General features: G+C 42.3%; 1 protein-coding gene across 6 annotated transcripts in view; it reads right to left on the bottom strand.

Moving 5' to 3' along the window:
- Positions 1-205: 205 nt before the first annotated feature.
- Positions 206-27,965, bottom strand: part of LOC149280667 (peroxisomal acyl-coenzyme A oxidase 3-like) — a 45,303-nt gene continuing 17,543 nt past the window's right edge. For 5 of the 6 annotated variants that reach the window (XM_089500216.1, XM_089500215.1, XM_089500218.1 and 2 more), the window contains 14 exons: positions 27,762-27,851; positions 27,033-27,176; positions 25,945-26,033; positions 22,180-22,276; positions 21,783-21,965; positions 21,427-21,549; positions 20,502-20,622; positions 18,679-18,801; positions 16,215-16,328; positions 14,318-14,433; positions 12,188-12,362; positions 11,070-11,137; positions 9,485-9,571; positions 206-1,154 (listed from right to left, as the gene is read on the bottom strand). In XM_089500216.1, coding sequence (XP_089356342.1) covers positions 1,035-1,154; positions 9,485-9,571; positions 11,070-11,137; positions 12,188-12,362; positions 14,318-14,433; positions 16,215-16,328; positions 18,679-18,801; positions 20,502-20,622; positions 21,427-21,549; positions 21,783-21,965; positions 22,180-22,276; positions 25,945-26,033; positions 27,033-27,176; positions 27,762-27,851 — 1,650 coding nt within the window. In that variant the 3' untranslated portion in view covers positions 206-1,034. The remainder of the gene's footprint in view (positions 1,155-9,484; positions 9,572-11,069; positions 11,138-12,187; positions 12,363-14,317; positions 14,434-16,214; positions 16,329-18,678; positions 18,802-20,501; positions 20,623-21,426; positions 21,550-21,782; positions 21,966-22,179; positions 22,277-25,944; positions 26,034-27,032; positions 27,177-27,761; positions 27,852-27,965) is intronic. The other variant, XM_089500220.1, reaches the window with a different exon arrangement.

Raw genomic sequence — 27,965 nt, 5'->3', positions numbered from 1 at the left:
AATCTCAGGAGTACAAAATTATTATAAAATTTTGGCACAGGTTTTGAAAAGATACCAAGTTAAGGATTCATAGCTAACAGACTTTTGCTTTTATACTTTGTAGGCTATTTAGACTGCACTAATGTTTTAAACATTTTATCCTGTTTTCTTATAAAAGAGGAAACATAGTGAAACAGAAAGTTAAATACATTAATATCCATTCATATTTTGAAGTTTTAAAACTGTATTAAAACATTTTTTATTAATATATACGCCACTGAGTCAGCACAAAACAAATTCTCACAATTACCTAGCAGGTAAGAGTTTAGTTACATATATTATAACATTCACATTTAACAGGTATTAAATCTGTGGCATTCAGAAAGAAGCCACAACTATAATTACAGTGTACAATGCTGGAAGCAATACATTGATTTTTTAAAAAATAAAAAGCACCATTAACATTAATTAAAACATAGATGAAACAAGAGAATGAATACTTGCAATAGAGATGGAAAAAATGACCGTTAATCAAAATCAGTTCTCATCTGATCTATGCTGAAAGAATAACAACATTTTATTAACTGTACAATCCATATACATTTTCCCAGTGCTGGTTACTTGAACCTTCAATGACGCTTAAAATCAACAGAAAATTTAGCTGACTTCATGTGGACATCATTTTTTTTTTAATTATGTTGTAGCCATTTTCACACTTAAGAGTTAATTATTGAAAACAAAGGAATTAAATGTCAGACATCAGCTATGATCAACTGAAACAGAAGTAACACAGGGTAGCCCATCTGGACAAAATGCCATTCCCATAAGGCTTCACTCAATGACACAAGTGGGAATTGCACCCACAATGGGCTGCATTCATCTTGATTGTGCTAACAGTCCTGAAAATGAGCTGAAATAATATTTCAAAGCCTGTTATTGTAAGTATTTTCTTTATAAATTCATTTTATAAAATCGCATGATCCTTTAGCCTTGTAAAGTTAGATCAGAATTAATCATCCAGGCCCTTCCTGGTCTGTACCAAAGTATTTTTCTATTTACATTCTTGACCTCAATCGACCTACAACAGGTTTGTTATTGCAAAATTCTGGCCACCAGGATGGTCTCTCTAACACCTTCTCACCTTGAAGAACACTGCTCCATAGGTTTTTATAAAGCTAGAAGGAAAAAGGAAAAAGGGTAATGAACAAAGACTAGTTTTTCAACCTTTTAGGTTTAACCTAAAACTGTCTCAACCCAATGCTCTTTTAACTGTTACACAGTGGATGCTTCCCATCTGCAGGGGTTTGGTTCTGCCTCCCTCTGCAGATGGGGGGGAAATGCATGATGTTCAGGCCTCATTTTATTCCATGGGCAGTGATGTGTGTGTCAGTGACACCTGCATGTTCACATCAGTGCCACTGCATAATATAGGGTATGACAAGCTGCAGATACTCCAGTCAGTGGATTGCTAGCCCGCCGATGTGATAGGTCCACAGTAATACATATGTCTGTCTTCATCTTTTTAGAGTGGCCAAACACATGAAATAGAAGGGTTTTGAAAGTGGAATATGTCATTTGAGAAGATTAAAAATCCCCTTTTCATCCTAGAAGATAGGTGGACAAAATGTGGCTGTGGGCCGCATGCGCCCCCATAGCCATTTTTGTCACCTCAGTGGACCATTTATTTTATTTTTTTCAAAATAGATTTTTTTTTTTGCTCCAAGTTGCCCCCAAATGGTTTCTAGGATGTCTGGGGGGACATTTTGCCTATGTTTGAGCCAATATTTTAGGTTCAAGAGAGGCCTTTTTAAATAAACAAATCAAGAATCACAGAGTTGGAAGACACCTAAAGGGCCATCTACACCAATCCCCTGCCAAGTAGGAAGAAATGTACTTGTTGGTCCTCTCCTTTCCCTAAAATTACCCAGGGAGCACAGAAATGTGCAGAAAATGCCCCCAGGCCTAATAAAGAGTGTCTGTGGCCATTTGGGGTGAAAATTTTGATTTTGTTTTTGGCAGAAGTATATCTGGGGATGTGGCTGCCAACGTCTCTTGGAGGTTATTTGGCCTTGTAGTCTCCCACAGTTGCCCATGCCTACAGCAGAGGAACTGTGTTCTTTTCCAACCAGTTATTCTCCTTTTCATTTTAGGTTCCACACTTTCAATTCTTCTTCGTGGTCTCTGCGAATCATACAAATGGGTTTCACTGCACCTGCGCAGTGCTGTTCGGAAACTTCTAGAATCACTGGGCAAAGTTTACTTTGCAACATATAGAAACTTTTTGGCGGTAACCCCGCCCACCCGTTATAAGGCCCCTGCCTTCCCGCTCTTTCCCCAGTTCCTTTTTTCCGCCATGCTGGTTGCTGTTTGGAACTTCGCTCTCGCTAGTTTGTTGGATCACTGGTTCTATTTGACTCGGACTGTTTTTTCTGGACTTTGGCTTCTCTTCTTCCCCCGTGCTTTTTGACCTCGGACCGTGTACTTCGATTTGGATTTTGGATCTCGTTTTGGCTTGTCGACTTCGATTGACGATGTCTCCTCCGTTCAAGAAATGTGACGTCTGTGGAGGAAAGGTTCCTGTACAAGACCCGCATTCCTCTTGCCTGCTGTGTCTCAGCCGGGACCACGACCCCAGGGCTTGCAGCCTCTGTAAGTCTATGTCTTCCCAAGCCCGAAAGAACCAGGAATCGCGGCTGACTTCCGCAATAGCCCAGGGCAAGATTCGGGAGGGGGATGCTCGCCCTGCCTCGGCCCCCTCGGCTTCTGCTGTGGCTCCTTCTCTCCCGGCCCATGATGGCCCGGCCAGCGCACCTTCCTCTACTTCGCTGGTGCTGGATTCGGGGGTTTCTGACGCCGCACCCCCTGTGGCCCGCGGCTCCACTAAGCCCAGTGCCACCTCCAAACCCGCTAAGCACCCTCATAAATCTGGGTCATTGGGTTCTGCCGCCGCCTCTGCTCCACCTCGCGAAGAGGGAGCCCCCTCCGAGGCATCGGAGTCATCCCACCGAGCGGCCTCCGACCAGAGGTCCCATAAGCGGCTTCGGCGACTTCGTCTAGCTCCAAGAAGTCCAAGGCCAAGTCGGGATCGTCGGACCATCCCAAGCCCTCCAAACCGGTTGACTCCGTCTCGAAACGGGCCGCCTCCGAACCCGATGCCTCGGGCCTGAAGGAGCCCGCCTCCGGGAAGAAGGATGAAGCCGGACAGGTGGTTAGAATCTCGGAGTCGCCGATCCTCTTCTTTCCCCCGGATGCACCTGCTCGCCCTAAGTCGAGCAAGAAGAGGCAATCATCGGCCCCGGCCTCAACATCTTCTGCTGCTAAAAAGGCCAAGTCGTCTAGTGGTCACCCAAGTTCTCACTCAGGGTCTCCATCCAAGAGACTGGCCGCGCCCAAGGAGTCTTCTCGGCCCCGCAAGGCCCATCATCGGGAGCGCCCTCGTCCCGACTCCCCGGTGACGGTTGCTTCCCTCGCCACACCGTCTGTCGAGGTCCACTCTCCTGTAAGGGATCGTGACCGTGTGGCCGCCGTCCAATCGTCCTCAATTCAAGACCCGTCGACTTCGACAGCTCTTCCCTTTCTTCTCTCAGAGGATGAGGACCCTTGTGACCTTCCAGCGAGGTCTCCTTCACCTGCTCCGCGTTCACCGGCTCGGGAGCCCGATGATGTTACGTATTTCTACGACTCAGAAACTGACCAGTTCTTCTTGCCAGTCCCGAGAGAGGTCGCTTTGGCTAAGCCCACTTCGGTGCGGGACCGCACTCGTGAGCAGGACCGTGCTCATGGCCAGGATCGACACCGACCCGAGGAATGGGCCGACCGACCAGGGCCGTCTTCAGCCGCCTCCTTGCTGCCCGTGACCCAGCCGACTGTACGCACCAGACCTGTGGCTGATGTTGAGCTGCTCTCTTCTGATTCTGAACCGGACCCCATCGGCTCTGATGTCGCCTCGGGTGAAGAGGAACTTGCTCGGGATTCCCCTCAATTCCTTCACCACCCGGAGGTAGCCTCCCCGACTGATGACGTCAGATCTTTTGCGGAGCATGTTATTAAGATGTCCAGGGCTCTGGACATTGAGCTTTCATACCCTGAAGAGGAAGCCAAGGACCCGGTTGAGCGCAGGGTTCGGGGTTGAGTCCACGCGACACCCTCCGTGCCGTTCCTGCCGTCTCTGGAGACTTTGGTCAAGCGCTCCTGGGATGCTCCTTCTTCGCTCCTTGGCCTGCCGCGTAAGATCGAGTCCCTCTACAGGGTTTTGGCTCCGAATTCACCATGGCTGACCTCACACCCTCGCCAGAATTCGGCTATCATCGAGGGCTCCCAGCAGGTTTCCACGCAGCGTCAGGCGGCGTCACCAATGGATAAGGAGGCCAAGAAGATTGATGCCTTGGCTAGAAAAGCTTATGCAGCGGCTGCGTTGGGGGTGAAGGCGACCAATTACACTGCCTGTATGGGCGCCTATGTCCAAACCCTGATGGAGGGCATCTCCCCGATCGTGCCGGACGTCCCGGATGGGGTGCAACGGACTCTGACTGAAATCAGGGATGAGGCCCACTCCATTGGCGCCTGGCTCATCACGGCGTCCAGGAATGTCGTGGAGTGTTCGGGCAGGGCCATGGCAGCATCCCTCGCCCTGAGGAGGCACGCCTGGCTAAGGGGCTCGGACCTCAATTCTAGTGTCAGAGCCACGATTGAAGACATGCCCATCGATGACTCGGGCCTGTTCCATGCCGAGACGGACGATAGGCTTAATCGTAAGTTCAGGATGAAGGCGGCGGCGAGGAAACATGGTATGTCGGCCCCCGTTCCATCCCCTTTCCGCAAGCGATTTCGCCCTTGGCAGCAGCAGCAAGGTCAATTCCATAGGTCCTCCTATCAGGACCGCCAGTTTCATCAGCAGGGCTCCCAGCGCCAGAGGTACCCGTCCCAATCCTCTTCATCTTCTGGCCGCCGTAACCAGTCTTCCCGGTACCGTAAAAACCGCCGGCAAGACCCCGACCAAGGCAAGAAGAGGGCATGAAAACTTCCCGCGCACTTCGCCTCCCCTCTGTGCTTCCTGGACATCCTTAGGCCCTTTGCCAACGTTTGGGCCTCTATTTCTTCCGACTCCTGGGTAGTAGACATTGTCTGTAGGGGTTATTCCCTCGAGTTCGAAGAGCTCCTGCCCACCGGAGCTTTTATTTCCACCCCCCCCTCGGACACCCTTTTCGACGAAGTGCGCGCTTTGCTCCTCAAAGGGGCAATCTCTCCGTTACCCCCCGAACACTGTTCCAGGGCATTTTTCTCCAGGTACTTCACGGTACCGAAGGCGGACGGCGGCATCAGACCCATTTTGGACTTAAGACAGTTGAACCTCTTCCTTGAATATCGCCGGTTCCGGATGGTAACCTTGGCTTCTATTTTGCCTCTCCTATACCAGGGCCTGTGGTTCGCAACGGTTGACTTGAAGGACGCCTACTTCCACATCGGAATTCGGGAGTCCCACAGGAGATTCCTCGCCTTCGCCGTCGGCTCCACCGCATACCACTACAACGTGCTTCCCTTCGGCCTTGCCACGGCTCCACGGGTCTTTACAAAGTGCATGGCTCCGGTGGTAGCATACCTCCACCAGAAAGGCTACAGGGTCTTCCCTTATCTGGACGACTGGCTGTTTGTCGCCGACTCGCAACAGGATCTCCGAGAAGCAATCTCATTCGCCTTGCGTCTGTTAGACTCTCTCGGTCTGGTCGTCAACAAGGAGAAGTCCCACTTCACTCCGGCCAGGCAGGCCAAGTTCATCGGAGCTATCCTCGACTCCGAAAGATGCTCTGCCTTCCTTCCCGTGGACCGCTTTCAGGTGTTAGTAGCATCACTGAACCCTTGCATTTCCCACAGAAGGGTGAGGGCCAGGGACGTCCAAGTGGCTCTGGGACACATGGCGTCAACGACCTTCGTGACACCGTGGGCACGGCTTCGCCTGCGCCCCCTGCAGTCCTGGTTCCTCTCAGTCTTCTCCCCTATGGAGGACTCTCCGTCAAAGTGGCTCACGGTACCGAGGCCGGTGGCCGCCTCCCTAAGATGGTGGATGGACGATCGCAACGTCTGTATTGGGATGCCCTTCCATCAGCCTCAACCTCAATTGACTCTGATGACCGATGCCTCTCTGGAAGGCTGGGGCGCCCACCTACTCGACCTGGTTGTCAAGGACAAGTGGGCGGCCCAGGACAAACATCTCCACATCAATGCTTTGGAGATGCTCGCAGTCGAAAAGGCTCTGAGGGCATTCGAGCTCACGGTCACAGGCAAGGTGGTCCTCCTCAGGACGGACAACACTACCGTGATGTATTACATCAACAAGCAGGGAGGCACCAGGTCCAAGACTTTGCTCGAAATCACTCTTCGCATCTGGGACTGGTGCATCCAGAGACGCGTGCTCCTCCAGGCGATTCACCTCCCAGGGGAGGACAATGAGCTGGCGGATCGTCTAAGCAGATCCTCTTCGGTGTGCCACGAGTGGAGGCTCCATCCGGAAACGGTCAGCGACCTGTTCGAGCGGTGGGGAACCCCCCGGATCGACCTCTTCGCGACCGAGTGGAACAGCCACTGTCCCCAGTTCTGCTCTAGAAGGCTAATGGACGGATCCCTCGGAGATGCGTTCGCCTTCCTCTGGATGGGAGAGCTGCTGTACGCCTTTCCTCCCTTCCCTCTCATCACCAGGGTGGTGTCCAAGATGACAGCGGACCGTTCGCATGCGATCCTGATCACCCCGTGGTGGCCCAGACAGCCGTGGTTCGCATCCCTTCTCCACCTCTCCAGGAGATGCTTCCTCCGCCTCGACTTCCGTCCCGACCTGCTGTCGACCCAGGACGGCCAGATCTTGCACCCGGACATCGTGAACCTGCCGCTGGTGGCCTGGAAGATACAGCCCTAACCGCCCTGCCGGAATCGGTGAGGACGGTGATCCTGGCTGCAAGAAAACCTTCTACCCAGCGGTCCTATGCCCTGAAATGGAAACGGTTTAACCTCTTCCTTGATGGAAAGGGCTTGTCTCCTGCTCAAGTGTCTACTCCGGTGGTGCTGGAATTTTTGATGGCGCTCTTGGATGAGGGGCTCTGCCTCGCATCCATTAACTGCTATTTGTCTGCCATTTGTGCTAAGTACCAATTTGGGGGGAGGGCTTCTTTTTTTAGGGATCTTTTGGTGAAAGGGTTCCTTAAGGGATGTGCCAACCTACATCCTCCTGTGTCGATACCGGCACCGGCTTGGAGCTTGGAGGCGGTACTGTCCGCACTCCAATCCAAGCCCTTTGAACCAATGGCCACGGCGGACTTGAGACTACTGACTTGGAAAACTGCCTTTCTTGTGGCCATCACCTCTGCCCGCCGTGCGGGCGAACTCTGTGCCTTGCGGAGGGACCAGCCCTTCCTGAGGTTTCACAAGGACAAGGTGGTCCTGCGGACAGACATTACTTTTTTGCCTAAGGTTGTGTCTGCTTTCCACATGTGCCAGGACATTGTGTTGCCGACCCTCGCTTCCAACCCGACTTCGGATGCGGAGCGGAGCCTGCACTCTCTTGATGTCAGGAGAGCGCTGGCGTTTTACCTAAACAGAACTGCTGCCTCCAGTCGGTCCGAGAGACTTTTCCAATGCTACTCGGTACCGAAAATGGGGTTGCCTGTGTCTGCACAGAGGTTTTCCAAATGGGTGGCCGGTACCATCCACCTCTGCTATGAGCTGTTGGGTAAACCTCTCCCTGGCAGGGTTCGGTCCCACTCCACGAGGGCAGTGTCGGCATCCTCTGCGTTCCTATCAGGGATTCCCTTGGAGGATGTTTGCAAGGCTGCTGTTTGGTCCCAACCTCTGACTTTTATCAAACATTATAGGTTGGACACAAGGGCCATTCGAGACGCAGCCTTTGGGAGGGCTGTGTTGGTTTCAGGGTTGCATTGATTGCACTACTGATGATTGTTGTTTCAACATTTGTGTATATACTGCCTTTGCGTTTACATTTTGTTGAATGTTGCTTGCACTATTTCAATGGGATAGGTCTTGCACGACCTTATCTCCCCTTCTCAGGTTTAGCAATGTTGTTGCTATGTTTGGTTTGTGCAAGAACAAAAAGACTGACTCCTTTTATGGTTCAAGGTGTTTATTGTTGTAATAAATGTACCTTTGGTCTCAGGACACTCCCTCCGCCGCATACCTAAGCTTGTCAGTCTAAACCCATTTGTATGATTCGCAGAGACCACGAAGAAGAAGGACAGGTTCCTTACCTGTAACTGTATTTCTTCGAGTGGTCATCTGCGAATACATACAAATCCCACCCGTCCATCCCCTCAGTGTCCTGCTCTTATTGGCTCTTTCCATCGCCTGCTTGGCGGAAAAATTGCGGAACTGGGGAAAGAGCGGGAAGGCAGGGGCCTTATAACGGGTGGGCGGAGTTACCGCCAAAAAGTTTCTATATGTTGCAAAGTAAACTTTGCCCAGTGATTCTAGAAGTTTCCGAACAGCACTGCGCAGGCGCAGTGAAACCCATTTGTATGTATTCGCAGATGACCACTCGAAGAAATACAGTTACAGGTAAGCAACCTGTCCTTCTGTTTCATCTTTAAACAGAAACAAACTAAAATTTAAAATGGGTAGCACCACATATGTAACTGCTAACTCAGCCTGCAACTGTAATCCACTTGTGGGTTCCAACTCAGCAGTGGAACACAAGTGGTTAGAGTAAATAAGGAAGCATACATAATTTCCAAAGGCTATTATAATATCTAAACTGAAGTGGAGCTTCAATCTAGGGAATCAGTTTCCAACTGATAAAAAGTGTGAACACTTCTGAGTCTCAACTCATCTGGATTCTACAAAAGACTTGCGAGCATAACACCCATATTGACAGAAAAGAGCTTCTATTTATTATTCATATAAGGTAAGTTGATTTACAGTTGGCCTTCCATAGTCACAGATTCTTTATCCATGGATTCAACCATCCATGGCTTGAAAATATTAAAAAAAAAAACAAATTCTAAAAAGCAAGCCTTGATTTTGCTATTTACTATAAGGGACAGCATTTTACTATGCTATTGTATATAATGGAACTTAAATATTCATGGATTTTGGTATCCAAGGAAGGTCCTGGAACCAAAATGCAGATGATATCAATATCAAGGGTGCCCTGTATTAGGGACAGATATCATTTTTTGATGTACAAAGCCTGTAAAAGTAAAAGTTCTAGTTATATCTCGTTATTTTTTTCAAACTGAGGCAACTGAAGCCCAAAACTCAGAAACAGGAATGGGCATATTTGATTTGGGGTGACTGGATCACTTGTCAGAATCAGACCAAAAACAAAAACAAACAAACAATCAAAAACAACTACACCAATAGATATTCATGTTTGAACTGCTGCTAAAATGTATCTTCGCCTCCCACTTCTCATTTTCTAGCTGTGACACACAATGCTTAAAAACACAATATTCATAAGGACACAGGAAACATGCATCGGAGAGAGCTTTGCAAAAAGACTTTTTACCTCTCCATCAGCCCTTCCAATCGGTGAGTTGAGAATGAAGTCAGGAGGAGCAATAACATCTACCAAAGCCACAGCCTCTTGCTTCAACTATTCAGGGGAAAGACATGGAAATTGCATTGAGGTTTTTATGGTTGCCCATAAAATATGGAGCAGAAGCATAATTGCTAGGCCAAACCACTAAGGAACAGCAGGCTCAGGTTTCTACTTTACAAAGTTCAGTGACCATGTCTATTTTTACTTTTACTTCAAAACAGTTTATTCCAAATGTTAAATTAATGCCTTCTATTTTGCAAATTACCCTGGGTTGCAAAGTTGAAGGGAACCATATATTGGCCCTTGACACTTGCCAAGTCCCAGCTATTTGCTTCAGGCTACATGCTTTCATGTTGCTTCTCTCGTCAAAGATGAAGGGACTACAGCAATTTTCAGAAGATAGTTGGCTACACAAAACAGGATTAACATTATGCAAGCTTTAAAAATATATTTTAGACATTTAGATATATTTTAACGTCTGAGGTAGTTTTGATAAATAAGGAATAAAATTTTGTGCACATGCCAAGCAGTAATGACTCTAGCACAGAGGGACAGAAAACAAGGAAGTAGGATTAAGGCACAGCTCTATTCTACACATTTGGGTACAGTTTAGGAAAAGAACTATATAGTTATAGGGTTCAAAGATCAAGCACAGCAGTGACTGTTCTTTAAGGGGATCCCAGGTGTTAAAACAAACTCCAGAAAACAAAACTTCCACACCAGACAATGAAGATATTTCACTACTACAGTTTCAATTTGCCTCCAGTGTTCACCCTTGGGAATGCTTAGCATAAACATACAGAGCATTTTAGATGTGGTACTAAATACAACACAAGTTTTCAAGCAGTGGTGAGTAGAGAATGAGCACTCTGAAAACTATGCCTATTTCGATTCAAAATATGGTCTAGTGAAAACAAACATGTTCTAACTGGCTTCAGATATGAGCATCAAGGCCACAAAATCTCACCACAATGTAATGCATATAAATGCCATTTTATACTGAAAGCAGAACAAATTGGTAAAAACTGACACTGTACCACTGCAGATGGGGATGCCACTGTTTTTGAATAAAGAAAAGAAACATCCTGCATGTAAATTGTGTTATTAAGACTTTCAAGAGAAAGGTTCAATGTTGTTCTTTCACTAGTACACCAGTTTTACAGTAGACAGGAGATTGTTTATAAGATGGGAAGGGAAACATTTTAAAAATAAATAAATGCAGTGTAGTGTTACTTGAATGTCATTGTGCTTTCAAGATGAAGTGCCGTCTCATTAGACATGATATGCAAAATGAGTTATATATTTTGCATGTTAGTGAACTGGAAAAGACAATGTTAGCTCTTTCCACTGAAGAGTGCTCTTTCTCACGATCAGACTGGCAATGATTCCAAAAGTGCCCAGATCTAATCAATTCAACCCCTTACTGTGATGAAGGAATGGTAAATATATTTAGAACTGCAATAGGTAAGCACAATGGAAATTTTTATATATGAAGAGGTTACAGCTAAACAACTGTTTACTTAGCATAATATTAAACCAGCTGAGAACATACCTTTGAACAAAGTTCTAGGATTGCATCTTGTACAAATCTACCAGCATTTTCACCTGTGATGTAGCCCCCTGAAAGACATTTAGTGATTATGAAACTAATGAACACAATTTACATCTACAGGTCTATTCATTTATGAGCTAAATTGAAATGCTGGAGCTAATTCTTATAGTCTAAATGGCTTAGTTCTGAGTGTAAGCTGCAAACCTGTAAACACATAGTTGGAATTACGTCTCACTGAATTCAGTAAGGCTTATTCTTGAGCAGATATGCAAAAGATTGCTGCACTATGGGAGATGTCTTCCAGGAAGTACTGTCTGCACTGGTGGAGAACCTCTCATTCCTGCTGAGACTTGGTGAACCTGATCTCTCAAGGATAGATGGGAGCTTGGAGTATTGAATCTAATTTAACCATCTTGTCTCTGAAAAAGCAAGACTGCAAGCTTGCCATGATATTCTGAGGAGCAGTTGAAGTAGATGTTTCTCTCTACAGAGTTCAATTGAGGTGTGGATACTCAGAGACACCACTTCCTTGTGTTCCTCAAACTGAGGACAATCTGACCAATAGTGGCTGGGGTGCCCTGGAACCAGAGAACTATCCAGGTTCTGATGGTGGATCATAAGACCAAGACCCCTAAGACTTCCCTGTTACATGGTAATGTGCTGAGAGCAGAGGAGCTATGGAGAGCTAATTTGGCAATGATCAACATCTTTGCCTGTTTTTCAGCTCAGAGGCTTGAAGAGCTCTGGAAAAAGCTGCTGCTGTTTCAAGTATAAAACAGACTGAAGTTTGGGTAACTCCTGCTTTCTAGGAAGTGGCTTTTTCAAGCTTGCTTTCTATTTCCTAAAGAGATCCTACTCCAATTCAGAATATTCTCCTCTGTAAGAAAGTAAAAAAGCTTTCCTTAAGCACAGATAAGAATGTAAGAAAGATGTGCTGCTGCTGCATGTGCGTGTACATATAAGTGCTGCTGCTGTGAGTATGTGACAAGGCATTTAGATCAACCAAACAATTTCTCTCTCTGTTTCCTTTTCTTCCTTAGAGATAAACTTTCAGCTTAAGGTAATGTACTTCAAGCCTTTTTAAAAATTTAACACTGCAGGCAGAATGTTGATCTCACCTTGGTAAAGCACCGCCATGTGCTTATTTAAAGACCACAGTCCATAGAGTGAACAGATCTGTTTCAGTACTGGTTGAAGGCTGGCTGGTGTTTTGGAGCTGTGAACATATTCATGATATCTTTGCAAAACGACGTGTTCAATGAAAGCTATAGCTAAGGAATGACAGTAGTACACCTTTAAACAAAAGAAAAGCAAAATTCAAAGTGAATGATGAACAACAAAGTTACAAAAAAATTGACATATTTATTTGTATTCATCTATAAATGTGAAAAAAGAATGTGTGTCTGTGTTTATGTCTCTAGGATAGCCCCATGACTGATGCATGATTTTTCCCAATCACCACAGGGCTCTCTGCTGTATTTAGTACCTTGCAGTTATTTCTCCACATTAAATAACAATAAACCTACCACAACTAACAGCCAAAAAAAAAAAAAAAAAAAAAGGTCCTTCTATCTCCCTAACCCCAGCAAAACCTGGTTCATTCTTCTCCCCAACAACATGCTTATTGCTATTCCTTCCCCTTCCCCATAACACCACCCTTTTCTTTGCCAAACTGTTAACTGTATCCCTTGCTTGATTTGTCCTCACACTACAATCAATAGCTCTTTTCCCAACTTATAAGTTCCATCGGTAAAACTTCATGTTACTATATTATATTGACCATTTCTAAGCTTCACATCAGACCTTGACAGTGAGACCACCTTCTTTCTCTCTAACAACATACCCACCCCACTAAACTTACTGCTTCTTGCCAATTTCAAAATGCCACAGCCAGAATGCTGACTGAAGCCAGTTATAGGGAGCATATAACTCCCATACTGAAACAGCTTCACTGGCTACTGGTTCATTTCTGAGCATAATTCAAAGTGCTGGTCATGACCTATAAAGCCCTACACGGTTTAGGTCCAGACTATTTGAGAAACTGTATCTCCCCATATGAACCAGCTAGAACCTTAAGATCCTAAGGAGAAGGCTTTCTCTCAGTCCTGTTACCATCACAGGCTCACTTGATGAGGAAACGAGAGAGAGTCTTCTCGGTGGCTGCTCCCACCCTATAGAACTACCTTCAGACTTTTTAAAATTTAGATTATGTTTTTAACTTTTGTATGTTTTAAATTTTAACCTTGTAGTGTTTTAATTAGGTTATTTTAATTGTTTTTAATAATTTTGTTTCAATGTGTTTTTATATTGTGAGCTGCCTTGGGTCCCTTTTTGGCATAGAAATAAGATAATAAATAAATACATTTCAAAACCAACCCTCTGATCTGGCTGTCACCTGTTGCCTTCATTTTCCTGCTTACAGTCTTAACTATTCTGTTCTGTACTTCACTCTATCCATCTGTCCTCTTACTTTGGTTTTTTTTTTTAAATCCTAGGTACTCCCACCTCTGCCCCTTGCTCTGTTTCTTGTTGATTCTATGACATATCGTCTATGTATACTATTACTTTTTCCCCCAAAGCATTTCTATTCTCCAAATGCTGTTTACTCCAGACTAGGATCTGTAGTTTCTATCATCACATATTTTTTTTTACTTGGACATACCTACCATGATCTCTTACTTAACATGTTCCTTCATTAATCCCTAGCTTTTCAACTCAGGTTCCCCTTTCAGTAGTCACCCTTTGGTGCTGCCAACAGGTTATTATTATTATTTTCTTTTATTCATTTATATCTCAAATTTCCCCAAAAGATCAACATTAAAATGGAACTAAACTAATGACAACATTAAAATTATTATTTTAAAATGGCAACTAAAATAGTACAGCACCCATTTAAACCTTCCTGCCTTTGGAAAACCTTCATTACTCAAAAGACTGTTGGAATAAAAAAGTCTTCACCTATTGAAAAAAGGATAGCAAGGATGAGAAGGAGGGGTATTCCAGAACCTAAGGTCAACCACTGAAAAGGCTCTGGCTTGCATTCCCACCACCTAACCTGTATAGGGCTTTAAAGGCTATAACCAGCAGTGAATCTTTAACAATTTTTACTTTACAGCATCCTGCAAAAGTGGGGGCAGGGGCTGCTGGTGGGAACAAATGGAAGCAAGAGGTAGCTAAAAAAGGTATGCTGGCAATGTGTATGAAAATACTCAGAATCAAAATAACACGGAATTATAAATTTTGTTTACCTGGCTGTTGTTCCTTGCTTCAAATTCAGAATAACCAGATTTTTCCTGGTTTCTTAGCTTTTGGACACACTCTCGGAGCAAGTAACAAACAAGCCACTTGTATGCTCTTAAAGGTACTGGAATAATTAAAAGAATGCTTAATATTTTCATACAGGAGAATAAAATTCATAATAAATTAGGTAGCAAGCTACTCTGGCAATTCCTGTATGTGTTCTGTGTGCGCTATAGAAACAGAGCTTAAAAATAACCTGAAAATTAAGTCAAGTATTTATTTATTTTTTGCATAACCAGCTGTTCCCTGTTTTGAATATTTGTATTTGTAACTCAAATAAAGAGATGATTTAGCAGGAATAATTTGGCATCATGCTAAGTACTATTTTATGGGTGAAGAACATATGCTTTTTAATTTATTACTCAGTCACAACACACCAGACTGTGCTTGTCCATTTGGTGAACTAATTCATGAAAATCTGGAAACCACATTTGTTCTAAGGGGAATATGGTATACCTTTACCACCACATCAACATCTGTCTCTTTACAGTGCACACAAGTACTTCTTTTCATAATTCTACTTGCTGAGAGAAGGACAAACCATAATTAAAGGATTTGGAGTTCTCAAAACAGCATGGTCTATGTATTCTTTTTTGTCCATGGTGATTTTATAGCTCAGGTACCAGGGCTTTCCCATTCTCACAGTATCTGCTGGATCTGCCACATTACCAACATCTGAGAAGAGCTGAAAATCAGTAATCAAGATTTAACAAACACATGATATCAGAATGAATGGGTTTCATTCATGCTGAACCAAATATCATTCTCCATCTAAACAAACAAACACATGATATCAGAATGAATGGGTTTCATTCATGCTGAACCAAATATCATTCTCCAGCTAAACAAAGTGGCTATCACTGGATAGATAGAAGAAAGCAGAGATGGGATGTGTGTTAAGCAATCCCATTATGATCTTAATCATAATCACAAGCATGGTTCATTACTTTGTTAACCAGCTTCAAAGCTGAACTGAAGAGAATCCTGTTTGGGGAAGCATTCCCAGGTCTTACATGACTGTTTTAATCTGTGTTGTTTATTTTAATGCTTCTAATTTAATATATGTATTAATCTCCATTGTTCTTTGTAGAATGTGCGCTATTGGCAGGTCTTTATTTTATTTTATTTTAATTGTATGTACAGTGCTGTGTGTAAACCTACAGCGCTTTATAAATAAATAAATAAATAAAATAAAATAAAATAAAATAAAATAAAATAAAATATTCTGCCAATTTACCCTGAGAATATGACTACTCCTCCCTGGCATATCTAGATGAGGATAGCAAGAATTTTACCTCTTGGGATTTGTGATAGAATGAACCTTTGGCAGAAAGGTCAGATTGTGCATAATGCACAACTCCTTTCAGGCAAAGAGTACTCTACTGCTGAAACACTCCTCATGAATGACAACTAGAAATAAGATTTTCTGAAGATTAATTGATGGGGATTGAAACTGAAGCATAGTAACAAACCCCAATCCTTCCTTCACTTCAACTGAGCAAGAGATGCTACATAACCACAGTTTGAAACTACAGATTCTTCGAAACTACAGATAGGGCAGCTGCTCATCTCAAGCATATTTTGCCTGAGTCCACTGTAGGCAAATAGCATGTAGCACTGCCTTAATATCAATAAACCATACCAGCATTCCCTTCCACCAGCACCATTTAATGATGGTGTGTATGTGAATGATTCAAGGGGAGAGGACATTTGAACAGACAACTTCTTTCCAACACAGTACTGCTAAATTCAAGTCCTAAATCAAGATGATTTAGGGGAAATGGGGCCACACTTAAAATTGTAACATGTGACAAGCACAAACTATATTAACGTTAATATAGTTACCTGAAGAATCCAAGCAGTCTTCAACATCTGACACTATGAATTTCTGACAAAGAATATGGTCATAGTCTTCCAAAAAATTTACTGATCCCAGTGGTGTTGTAATAGATCCTTTGTCTAAAATGCCAACAATACCAAATCTAAATGCCAAGTCAAAGTACATTAACATCTATGCACTAAAGGCTTTGAAAATCAATGAAAGGTAAAAAATCTGCTCATCTGTGCATTCATTCTGAGTAATCTGTTCTGATTAAGACCCTTTCCCCATTTTTTCCAGCCCCAGGCAAGAATTCATCTAAATACATCTTTACCTCACTATTTTAGAATTTACTCTTTCAACTCTGTAAGTCTTTAAAAGTTCGACATGGATTTTGTAATCAATGAACCACTGTGCATTCCCTTAGTTTACAAGACATAGCAGGGAACGAGACAACACATTAGATTGCCACCTTAAAGGTCAGAGAGTTGATTTGAAATTCTCTTTCACTCCCCCCAGTGCAAATACCATAAACTCCAGTCCTCTGATGTCCAGAGTTCCAACATTGAAGGGGAAGGATACAGTATGTGATCTGGGAAGAGGAGGGGAGTTCTCGTACCTCAAACATGGGGCTGGGAGAACAAGGACATTGCATCAGCTATAGGGTTGGCATAAAATTTTTTCCTCCTATTGCAAGCAGACAATGGGAGGACAATAATAATTAACAACAGGAAAAAAAAAACACTTGTGAAAGGGCTGGGAATCCCGGTTCTCCTTCATTCTCTCCTATTAGTAGGGGCCTAGCAGAATGTTGGATATTTCAGGTGCTCTAACCCAAGTTCTGTGATACGATTGCCCTGTAAATGAATTTAATAGGTTAAGGAATTTGAGCTCAACTATTTGGGAACATACTGAAGCAGAATAAAACAAACAATGTCTGTAGCTTCTAAATAGTGCCAGCTGGCATTCTTACCCAACAGTCATAACTATTTAATTTGCACCCATAACAGCCTGAGTTAAAACCATGCTTTTCATACTTGTAGGCAACATACCTATTTCCAGATGTATTTTTGCTGCTGCATTTAAGGGCTAATTATATTGCTGGCATGTATATTATGTATTGTGCCTGTAAAAAAAAATCCAATGTGCCTATTCCAAAATGTAGGAGTGAATACAAGCGCATGATTTTTAAAAATCCAAATATGCAATTGTAAGGCAGATTCCTTCACTCTAAACAAACTGGCAGCAGCTATTCCATCAGGCTGTGGTGGAAGTAGGAAAGGGGAGTGTATCAGTTCTGCTGAGAAGCCATTAGGTGTTTCCTCTCTCTCCACTGCCAGCCAAAACCAGGCATTCCATCAGGCTGCATTAACAAAGAGAAGGAAGGACACCATCCACTCTCCACAGAAACCAGCTCTATTGGACTCCTTGTTTCATTGACTAGCATCTACTAATGGCCATTCTAAAGGAAGCCAGGCCATGCTGAGACACCAACCATTTTTGGCTCCCCTCCTTCAACTATTTCTGTTCCAGCTGGTCATGACAATAACTTAACAGTCAGTGGCCAAGTTTGTTTCTTCCTCCCTCCCAATCCTTTTCCCCTTTTAGATGGTGCCTATTAAAATGTAAGTTTAAGAGCAGGGATTGTCTTATAGATCTTTGTAAGCCATAAAGAGCCTCAAAATATAGCAGAAAATACTGGGGTGACCAAGTGTAGCCTTCCAGATGTGGTCATGCTGGAGAATCATATTTCGCCCAGTCCTGCTTTAAATAAAGAAACAAACAAGAGCAAGTTCCCAGATAGAACTGGCTGAAAACATATTAATGTTCAAAACACACATATTACAGGAAAAGACTAAAACGTATCAGTTTCTTATTGGTAGGCTTTTCTCATCTGGACAAATCTGCTATTGATGGTACAGTACCATATTATCCATGTGCTGTGTCTAAGAAAGTCACATAAAGGAATGAATGTGATCCAAAACAGCACAAAGAATTGTCAACAATATGATGCCTGAGTGCTAATCAGCATTTTAGTAGAATCACTAAAGAGGAAAGGTGCATTCTGACCGAGGCTACATCCACAATGTAGAAATAATGAAGTCTGGCACCAATTTAACTGTATGGCCCCACCTTATAAAATCCTAGGATTTGTAGTTTTGTAAGACATAGCACTCTTTGGCAATCTTGTAAAATTAGAAATTCCAGGATTCCATAGTATGCAGTTACAGTACTTAAAGTGGTTTCAAACTGCATTATGTATTTCTATAGTGTAGATGCATCCTTAGTTTGCTGATAAACTTTAACAGTGCAGTTCAGTACAATATATCACAGAGGTGTTATGATGTTAATACTTAATAAAATTGTTAACACACATTCCAGGTAGATCCACAGATATGAAGCTGCATCTGCTGATAAATCTAACTTTGTATCTACTGTTGGTCTTTGTCCACCTTTCTTTAACCAGACCATCATGCTCTGCACACTAACCTTGTTGTCTTCCATTTATCCAGCCTATTAAGTAGTTGCTAGTTTGCTGTAGAAGAACATTGTTGTCACCTTCATATGTACAGTTTGGGTCGTTGTCATTACGGATATCACCCAGACGATTCACTTGAAAAACAAAAACAAACACAAACACAATATGAAGGGGCTTGGTGTCTTGTGATTAAAAGAATTACAAGAAAAATTATGGGTATTAACCTTTTGGTGGGTAAAGTGTGACAAGAACCGATGTTGTTTGGCTGTAACTCCTTTCAGCTCTACCCAGCACAGACAATGATTAGAAAGCTGGGAGATACAGCCCAGTAACATCTGGAGGGCTGCATTTTGCCCACCCCTGCCATGTAGGATTGATGATCTCAATTGGGGTCATGTGTAGGATTTACACTGCACAATGCTACCAAACTGCAGATGTAAAAACATAAGAAGAGCCATGCTGGATCAGACCAAAGATATATCTTACACTCAGTGACTTACCTATTGTCTGTGTGAAGCCTGCAAGCAGGACATGAGGGCAACAGCACCGGATTTACATACTGCTTCTGTTACTAGGGATGATAAAAACTCATCATGAGTGGGAGAGATGAATTTCTCCAATCCCCTTTTTATGCCATCCATATTGGCATCTATCATTATATCTTCTGGGTACTCCAGACTCTTGATCATCTGGTTTGTCCCTTTTCCAGCTCTCCAGTATCTTTTTTTTAACTGTAGTGACTAGACCTATACACAGTGTTCCAAGTCTGGCTACAGCATACTGTAGATTGTGTAAAACAATGGCAGTTTTGCTTTCAGTTCCTTTTCTGATTATGTCGAACATGGAATCCCCCCTCCCCATGCCACACTTTTAACAGCCACCACATACCGGGTTGGCATGCTCACTGAGCTATCTATCCCAAATCCAAGATCTCTCTTTCAGTCAGCCACTGCCAACTCAGATCATATCTCCCTATAGGTGACGCTGGGATAATTTGTCCCTATATGCATTACTTTACACTTGTTAGAACTGAATTGTTTCTGGCATTTTGATGCCAATTAAAACACACAAATCAGAACCCTTTACAATCTGTTTTCATTCTAAGCACCCTAAATTATTCGTGGGCAAATTTAGGCACCTTACTACTTGCCCTTAACTCCAGGTCATTTACAGAGAAGTTAAAAAGTCATGAGAACCCTGACTATTTTGTCTTAGTATTGGATCCCTACCCTTTAATTAACTTCCAATTCATAAGAGTATTTCCCCCTTGTCCTATGATTGGTATGCTTCAGAATACCTGGTCCAGGCTTTTTGGTATGTATGCAAAAACTGCCAGGGAACTTCAGTTTATTTAAAACATTTCCATTTTGCCTTTCAGTTTTAAGGGTGTTGAAGGGGCTTAAAGAAAGATAGAAGAGTTAAAGCAACACAGTACAAAACAAGAGCAGGTTTTAAAAAGCAGACAGATAAAACAATAATATTACCAGATAAAAATAATAAGTCAACAATATTTAAGCAGAATTAAACATCCAAAAGGTTCCATGTTGCTTTCTTAGTGCTAAATGTAATTAAATCTGGTACTACTTGAATCTTAACCAAGAAGGCCCTTTCCTTGGCCACCAACTTCCTAATTTCTGCTGGAGAGGGGACCTATGAAAGAGTCTCAAATTATGAATTTAAGAGATCTTCAGGTTTCTCAGTTGAAATTAGGAAGGAAACAAGTAGGCCAAAAACCTCTGTAATATCTGCAAAACAAAACAATTGTAGTACTGGTAGAACTAGACAGAGTTTGTATTCTAATTTAAGTAGAGCGATGACAAAGTAATTAACTTACTGGCCAGATAGCCATGTCCTCCACAAGCTTCTCGACATTCTTGAGTTCCTCGTTGAGCAAGCCAGGAAGCCAATGGTTTGCCTGAAGTACATAAGGCATGTATCTCCTTTCCAAGTTCCATCTTGTAGAAAAGGAGTGATCATTAAGTAAAAATAGAATAGCTAAGCATTATGTGTTACAAAGCCTGTTGCCAAATGTATTTTCTTTGCAGGGAAGTGACAGTCTCTGCCCCTCCAATCCAGGTGCTAATTACAAATTGAGATCTTGGAAGGATTATCGCTCTTGTTCATCTATCTTCTTCTGTCATTTCAGACAATAACCCAGCCTAACTAGCCTCAATTGCTAATAATGTAGAACTAGCTGGTCATCATGTTCTGATCAAAAGAGAATGCATTTTTGTAGCTTTTTTCTCCAAATAGACAGTGGGAAATCCCACCCCCATCCCATTTAACACTACTCAACTATTACTAGCCAGGACCTCTTTTGCTGTATCTGCCTTCATTAACCTCCAAAGCTTGCCAGCTTGAGAACTAGTAGCAATACTGCCAGAAATGTTTTTAAAAACCTTTTAAAGATGGGTGGGAAACCTCTGGCTCAGGGACTGTTCCCTAGTCTTGCCCTAATTCTGTATCATTCTGTCATCTGGATACTGTGGGTTTATTCTTCCTCTCTAGACCACCCATCTGGGAATCACCTTCTGCTTCTCTCATACACACACTTGTGTGTGAGAGGGTGAGGGGGGAAAGAAGCAGCACACAGAAAGATCTGTAATTCAACAGATTGTGCCCACCTTCTGCTTGCATGTGCATACACATGCATTAAATATTTCCTATGGGTCAGTGGCCCTCTTCAGAAGAGGAGCAAGGATCAGCCTTAGGCTTTCAAAATATGGCTTATGACCAAGAATCAATGATGGTTCTCTCACCTGTTGTGGACTCTTGTCCTTCATGAGGAGGCCTATGTGGAATTCCATGGAGTTAATGAACAATGTCTTGGCAAAATAATCTAAGACATAAGCTGCTGCTAAATAAGGAAGCAAACGCCATTGCTGGAATAAAAATAAAATCTGCATCAAGGAAAACTGGGATATGCATAATAGTTAAAAAACTTTTCATACAAATTCAAGGAGACATTCAAGGAGAAAGTGAAGCTACAATGAAAGGAAATAGGAAGGACAAAACACTGACATAAGCCTATTGTTTTAATTTAGATTTTACATGCAATTACTTTCCCGAGATGGTAGCCTTTACTTCAGATTTTAATAAAGTAATGCATTTTTACCTGCATTTGATACTCAAGAACTGGGATTTCTTCATCATCTGTTGGTCCAAACTGTCGTCGGGTAGCTGAGAAGCGAATAGCTATTGATATGGCAAGCTTTAAATTGACCACAGACATGGATATAATCATCACTCTTCCATTGGACAAACCACCAAGAGAAGCTCCTAAACGTTGCTTGCGATCCTGGAGAAATAAGACATGACTCATAAAGACATGTCATAGCAACAACAACTTCCTGCCAGTGCAGCAGCTATTGACATTCAAAAGGAATAGTTTTAGGTTTTTAATCTTCATAGTCTGTAATAAACTTTGAAGGGAGTTCATTCTGAGAGTACAGCCTGAAGAAGTGAAAGGATCAGTGATAAAAAGTAATCCATAGTGAACAGAAATTAAGTACCTTGAAAGTACTTGTATATGCCCCTGCAGCTGTGACATCTCCAGTTTGGTTCAGTAAGTTCTCCTTGGGTATCCTCACATGGTGAAACATGGCAAACCTGTTAATTAAAAACAATTCAAAGCTACTACCCAATGATCAGATGCACTATTTAAAGCAAAGGTGGAATAAAGATGTACAGTCACACAAGCATTACAGTTTTTTAGAGCCAAAAACAGGTGGGACATTAAATGCATGGATGCCTTTCCCATGTCTGTCTGTCTGACTTTCTTGACAGCAGCTGTAGCAAGCTCCCCATGACAAATCCAATCTCTGGTGCATTTAACTTTAATCACTACCTTCCACAACACAGTCCTGAAGAGATCCTCCTACCAGCTGTTATTTGATTCTGGAAGGAAGCTTCCATATTGCTGGCTGGGGTTGAAGAAGCAGAAGCAAGTGAATGTGTCTGAAGATCACTACCAATGCAAATCATTAGATCTCTTCTCTGCCTTAAAACTTTTCCCCTGAGAACTACAGCAACCATTTAAAATGGAGGTGAGGGGAGCCTTGCTTTGGCATGTTCATAGATACTGTCTCACTACTTCCTGTTGCTTTCAACATACAGCACATACCTGGCAGAAATTGACTGAGCAGGGAAAGGGAAAGATGCAGAAAGTCAGTCATAGGGGCAAAAGAGATGGTCAAAATAAGCAGGTTTCCAGCTGGCGTTTAGATGATTCAAGCCTCGAAGCCAGCCGGAAACTGCTCTGAAACTGCCCTATGGGGAGAAAAGCCAGACTGAAAAGGAGCAGGAGTTTTCTGCTTCTTCCTGGAAAATGCACACCTTTACTCGTACATCTAAATGCAGCACCACCAGAGTGGCTAAAGGTGCGACAATCCTAACCCTAACCATGCATATAAATGCCCCGTCGCAGGAGTGCATTTAGAAGGGATGGAGCTGTTGTACTCAAGCAGTTTTGGGCAAAGCCCAAAATAGAATGCATGACAACTCTCATGAAGATATGTAAAACATACACAAACCAGACAGTCAAAGAGGGGGCATGGGGTGAAGGGAGGGGGGGGCTTGCTGGCATCTCCATGGGCACATCTCTGCTCTGATACCCTGTCCTGGTGGAGCGCTGAGACTGTGTGCAGGTTCACAGGGATGGCCATTCAATGGATGGCATTCGCCAGCGGTGTGCTCCTGTGACTGTGCGCAGGGATGGTAGTGGGGAACAATAAAAAGTACCCAGCAGTGTGGTCATGACATGCACACTCCAGCAGCCTTGGAAGCTGGCAGTGTGGTTGGCGGGGACTCTGATTACTTTTGGAAAAGGCAGTTTCAAGCTCCTTTTTCCTGCCCATCTGTTTCGCCCCACAGTTTCTTTTTACAAGTACCGTAAGTGTGCATGTTAGTTGGCAGTGTATGTATATGTATGTGTGTGTGTTTCTTTATCTGTGTGTACAATACAAACCACAGTCATGTTGGTGTCTAAGGCAGATGTGAATTGTGCTAGGCACATGAAGTGAGTTTTTGGAAAATGTACAGCAGTTGGACAATTCACAGCAGCCGATGGCAGTGAAGCAGTTTTGCAGGTAGTTTTACACTGCTGCATACCATGGGGTATGCAGCAGTCTTTTAATGTTCAGAGAGCACTATGGAAGTGAACAGAGTAAACTGTGCTACATGATGAAGGCCATGTGCACTGACCTCCAAAGTGCATATGTTGCACTATATGGTTACCCAGTGGATATGGGGATTATATATATATATATATATATATATATATATATATATATATATATGAGAGAGAGAGAGAGAGAGAGAGAGAGAGAAATAGGGTCAGAACCCTGAATGCAACTATTCAGCAGCTTGTGTTGCAGGGAGAAAGAGAACTACAGTACTATAATAATGAGTGCAGAGAAAGAGAAGATGACAACAATAAAAAAGGAAAAACAAGAGACTTTTCCCATAAGATCTGAGAAAGGGAAATTTAAACAAAAAAAGGGACACTCTATAATGAGCAGGGGAACAAATTAAATGATCAGGAACAAATAAAAACATGATGGAAACGATACTCTGAAGAACTATATAAAAGAGATGAAAGGATGACAAATTCATTCAAGGAAGAACAATTTGAAGATGAATCTATAGTTCTGGAATGTGAAACGGAAGCTGCTCTCCTCAGAGCACTTGGGATAAATAAATCACCACGATGAGATGGAGCTGCTTCAACAGACAGAAACAGAATCTACTCTAGTTTTAATTAAAATCTGTAAAAAAAAACCTGTAAAATGTTTATAAAATCTGTAAAGAATGGTCCACAGATTGGAAATGCTCCATACATTCAATTCCCAAGAAAAGAGAAACCAGAGATTGTAGTAATCACAGAACCATTCCATTAATTTTGTATGCAAGCAAAGTAATGCCTAAAGTTCTACAACAGAAACCTTTACAATATATGAAGTGAGAAATGCCCAATGTACAAGCTGGATTGAGGTAAGGAAGAGGCACTGATAGGGATCATATTGCAAACATATATTGAATAATGGTGTGCGCCAAAGAATTTCAGACTCTATTATTGTTACAGACAGAGGCTTGTGCATCATATAAACTATGTTGGAACAATGTGGACCATATGTTAATTTTATACAGAAATGCATGGCTAAGTGGACTGAATTCAATACTTTATTTTAGGCAGAACACAACTTTAATAGCTACTTCCTAATTGCTAGCCCTGTATGTCATGAATTTTCCTGTTTTGAAAACCTGACAACCTTAGTCTCAACAGAAACATCTTTGGCAAGGCTGATAGCAGCTTCAGTAGTGGGTTCAGAAAAGGCTGCCCATGCTCCTTAGAACTGCATGAGAAAGCCTTTCAGTGTTCCATGAAACATTTCATTTCTCTTGATTCTTACCATTAGCTAGTAAAACTGCATTCAGCCCTTTTTGTTATTGTAAAATAAGGAATCCTTGCAATTAAGAGCTGCTCTACAATTCAAAGTCCATAGGCAGCAATGACAAGGCACAAGGTAAATACAACTCTGCCACCTGCTGGGTACTTGCTGGTAATGTACTCTTATGAAAATGTCAAAAAGACATCCAGTAAATTAGAATCATTGTTGTTGTGTGCTTTCAAGTTGTTTCTGACTTATGGCAACCCCAAGGTATGTCCATCATTATTATGACAATGTTCCATAAATGAATACCACAGAGAAGATTACTCTGAATATGCACACTTGTGCACAAGCTCTTAAACATATAAACAATCTCTTTTAAGTATTTTTTCGATCTGTAGAAGACTGGTATTAATATTGGAACTTCCTGCTTTTGAAGGAAATGCTTCTGTCTTGTTCTTGTTTAAGCTTCCAGAAGGTTATTTTAGCTGTCTCTGTGACTGGCAACTTGATTGGGAGTATTTTTCTCTACATCTGCTCCAGATTTTAGTTTTTAAACAAGTCTGGATGGCCATCTGTCAGAGATGCTTTGATTGTGATTTCCTGCATGGCAGGGAGTTGGACTCAATGGCCTTTGTGGTCTCTTCCAACGCTATGATTCTATGATCTCTATTTTGGGCCTTTTTTCTTTCAAATACAATAGAATGAACCAGTATTATTGGCCTAATGACTACCAACCATTTTGTGATTCTGAGCATGAAAGTTATTTTCCTTTTTATGGTACATAATAAAAGGCTTTTGTTCTAGGTGTTAAAACATATCACTCATAACTTCTGGATATTATTTTGAGGGCTCAAGTTGAAATGAAGTAGTCTAGGATACACTTACCCATTATCTAAACCATTCTGTCCAAGTTTCCTGCCTATATCACCCACCAGTACCCCAGGCATAGGAAGAAGTGTTTTTGGATCACGAATCTGTAACAAAAGCTTTCATTATACATTATGTCCATCAAAAGTTTCAATTCTATGAAACATTTATTTTTTAAAAAAATCTGGACTATCAGTTTGTTCAGGTTCAGAATGTATTAATTCTGCATATGGTTATGTAATTATTTTTATAGGGTATTATAATGCATATCACAAATTGGTAAATCAAATTTATAAAAGCCAGCCTTATATACTCTTACATGACTATCACAGTCTAGCATGACCAAGATAAAGACATCAGAGCAGGACTAGCGGTGTAGCTATACAGATAGGGACTGGCTTTTATCATGATTCCAGCAGTGGTATCTCATGTCCAAATGGATCTAGCATTGCACTAAATTATATGTTATTTACTGCCTGGATAGCGCAGGGCAAAGACAAATTCAGATCTTTTGCACCAGATAGCAACATGTTTGCCTGGACAGGGTCATAGCGGAAGAGCTTAGCTTTTTAGTGACATGACTATGCAATTGCGATACTGCAGTCTTTTTCCCTACACTGAAGGAACAGGAATAATATATTGCCAAAAACTTAACTGCTCTAAGGGTTAGGAGCCGAGGGAGAAGGAAAAATACAATAATTTGTGAGGCTGTTCTAGCTTCTCCCTCAGCTCCTAACCCTTAGAGCAGTTAAGTCTTTGGCAATATGTTATTCCTGTCCCTTCACTGTAGGGGAAAAGACTGCACTATAGCAATTGCACAGTCATGTCACTAAAAAGCTAAGCTCTTCTGCCTCTACACTAATGCACTGAATTGTGCATCAGGAAATGATCTCTTCTTCTATTTGCTGCAAGACTACAGTCTTCCATAAACAGATTACAGGAAATGCAGACATTAACATTTCTGTAGTTTCTTATAGAAGTAAATGATACATTTTCTTTTAATCACTGTGGAAAATGTGTAGTGTTCAAATATGAAATTCTTGATTGGCTAATGTCACAAGCAATCCAGTTTAACTAGAAAACCAATGGCATTGGCCCACTCTCACCTGTACAATGAAGGAATGTAATCCATGGCACTGTCCATCTGGTGTATACAACTGTGCAAACACAACTGCATGTGTTGCATTTTTCCCCATGTTACCAACCCAAAATTTGGCAGCTTCAAAATCAGGTGAGTGAATAATGAATTCCTGCATAGTTGACAAGAGAAAACATGTTACTTCTAAGATATTTTACATTCAGTTTCAAAGGATAAAGATGAAGGAGTCTGTCAATGGTCTGGATACTGTTGGTTGTCTTCAAGTCATTTATGACTTATGGCAACCCTAAACTGACCCTATCATGGGGTTTTCTTGACAAGTGTCTCTAAAGGGGATTTGCCATTGGCATCCTCTGAGGCTGAGGAAGTGTGACTTGCCAAAGGTCACTTAGTGGGTTTCTACGGCCAAGCTCGGGTTCAAACTCTGGTCTCCGGAATCACAGGCCAACACTCAAACCACTGCACAATGCTGTTATACTGAAAATGTATCAGGTAAACAAAACAAAGTAGGAAATATTTGTATTAGAATTCTCACAACTAATTTGTATATATTTTAGGAACCATCATAGCCAATCCTGACTATCTAGGACCAAAGCAATGGCACCTGTATCAGGGACCCAGCCTCACTGTAAGAAGGTAATACATAAATTTCAGAGTACCTGGGGCAAGAACAACAATTGTTAATAAAATGTTGCTGAAAAAATATTAAACAGCTGAATTTTGGTTAATTATGTACCTGTGTGGTTGGATCATATCTAGCTGTAGTCCGCATATTCTTAGTATTGCTGCCATGGCTGAGTTCAGTCAGTGCAAAACATCCAAAATTCTGCAAACAAAATACACAAAATCGCATTACTCATATGGTACTGGAACCTCTGTAATGTAAAGGCTTTTTAAAATAATGAGCGCTCTTTCTTTTACAAGAGCTGCACTGTGGCTC

The sequence above is a fragment of the Sceloporus occidentalis genome, unplaced genomic scaffold (assembly GCF_023333645.1).
Source record: "Sceloporus occidentalis isolate IW3139 unplaced genomic scaffold, rSceOcc1.0.p SCAF_150, whole genome shotgun sequence".
Lineage (NCBI taxonomy): Eukaryota > Metazoa > Chordata > Lepidosauria > Squamata > Phrynosomatidae > Sceloporus > Sceloporus occidentalis.
This window is presented reverse-complemented; position numbering and strand designations above follow the sequence as displayed.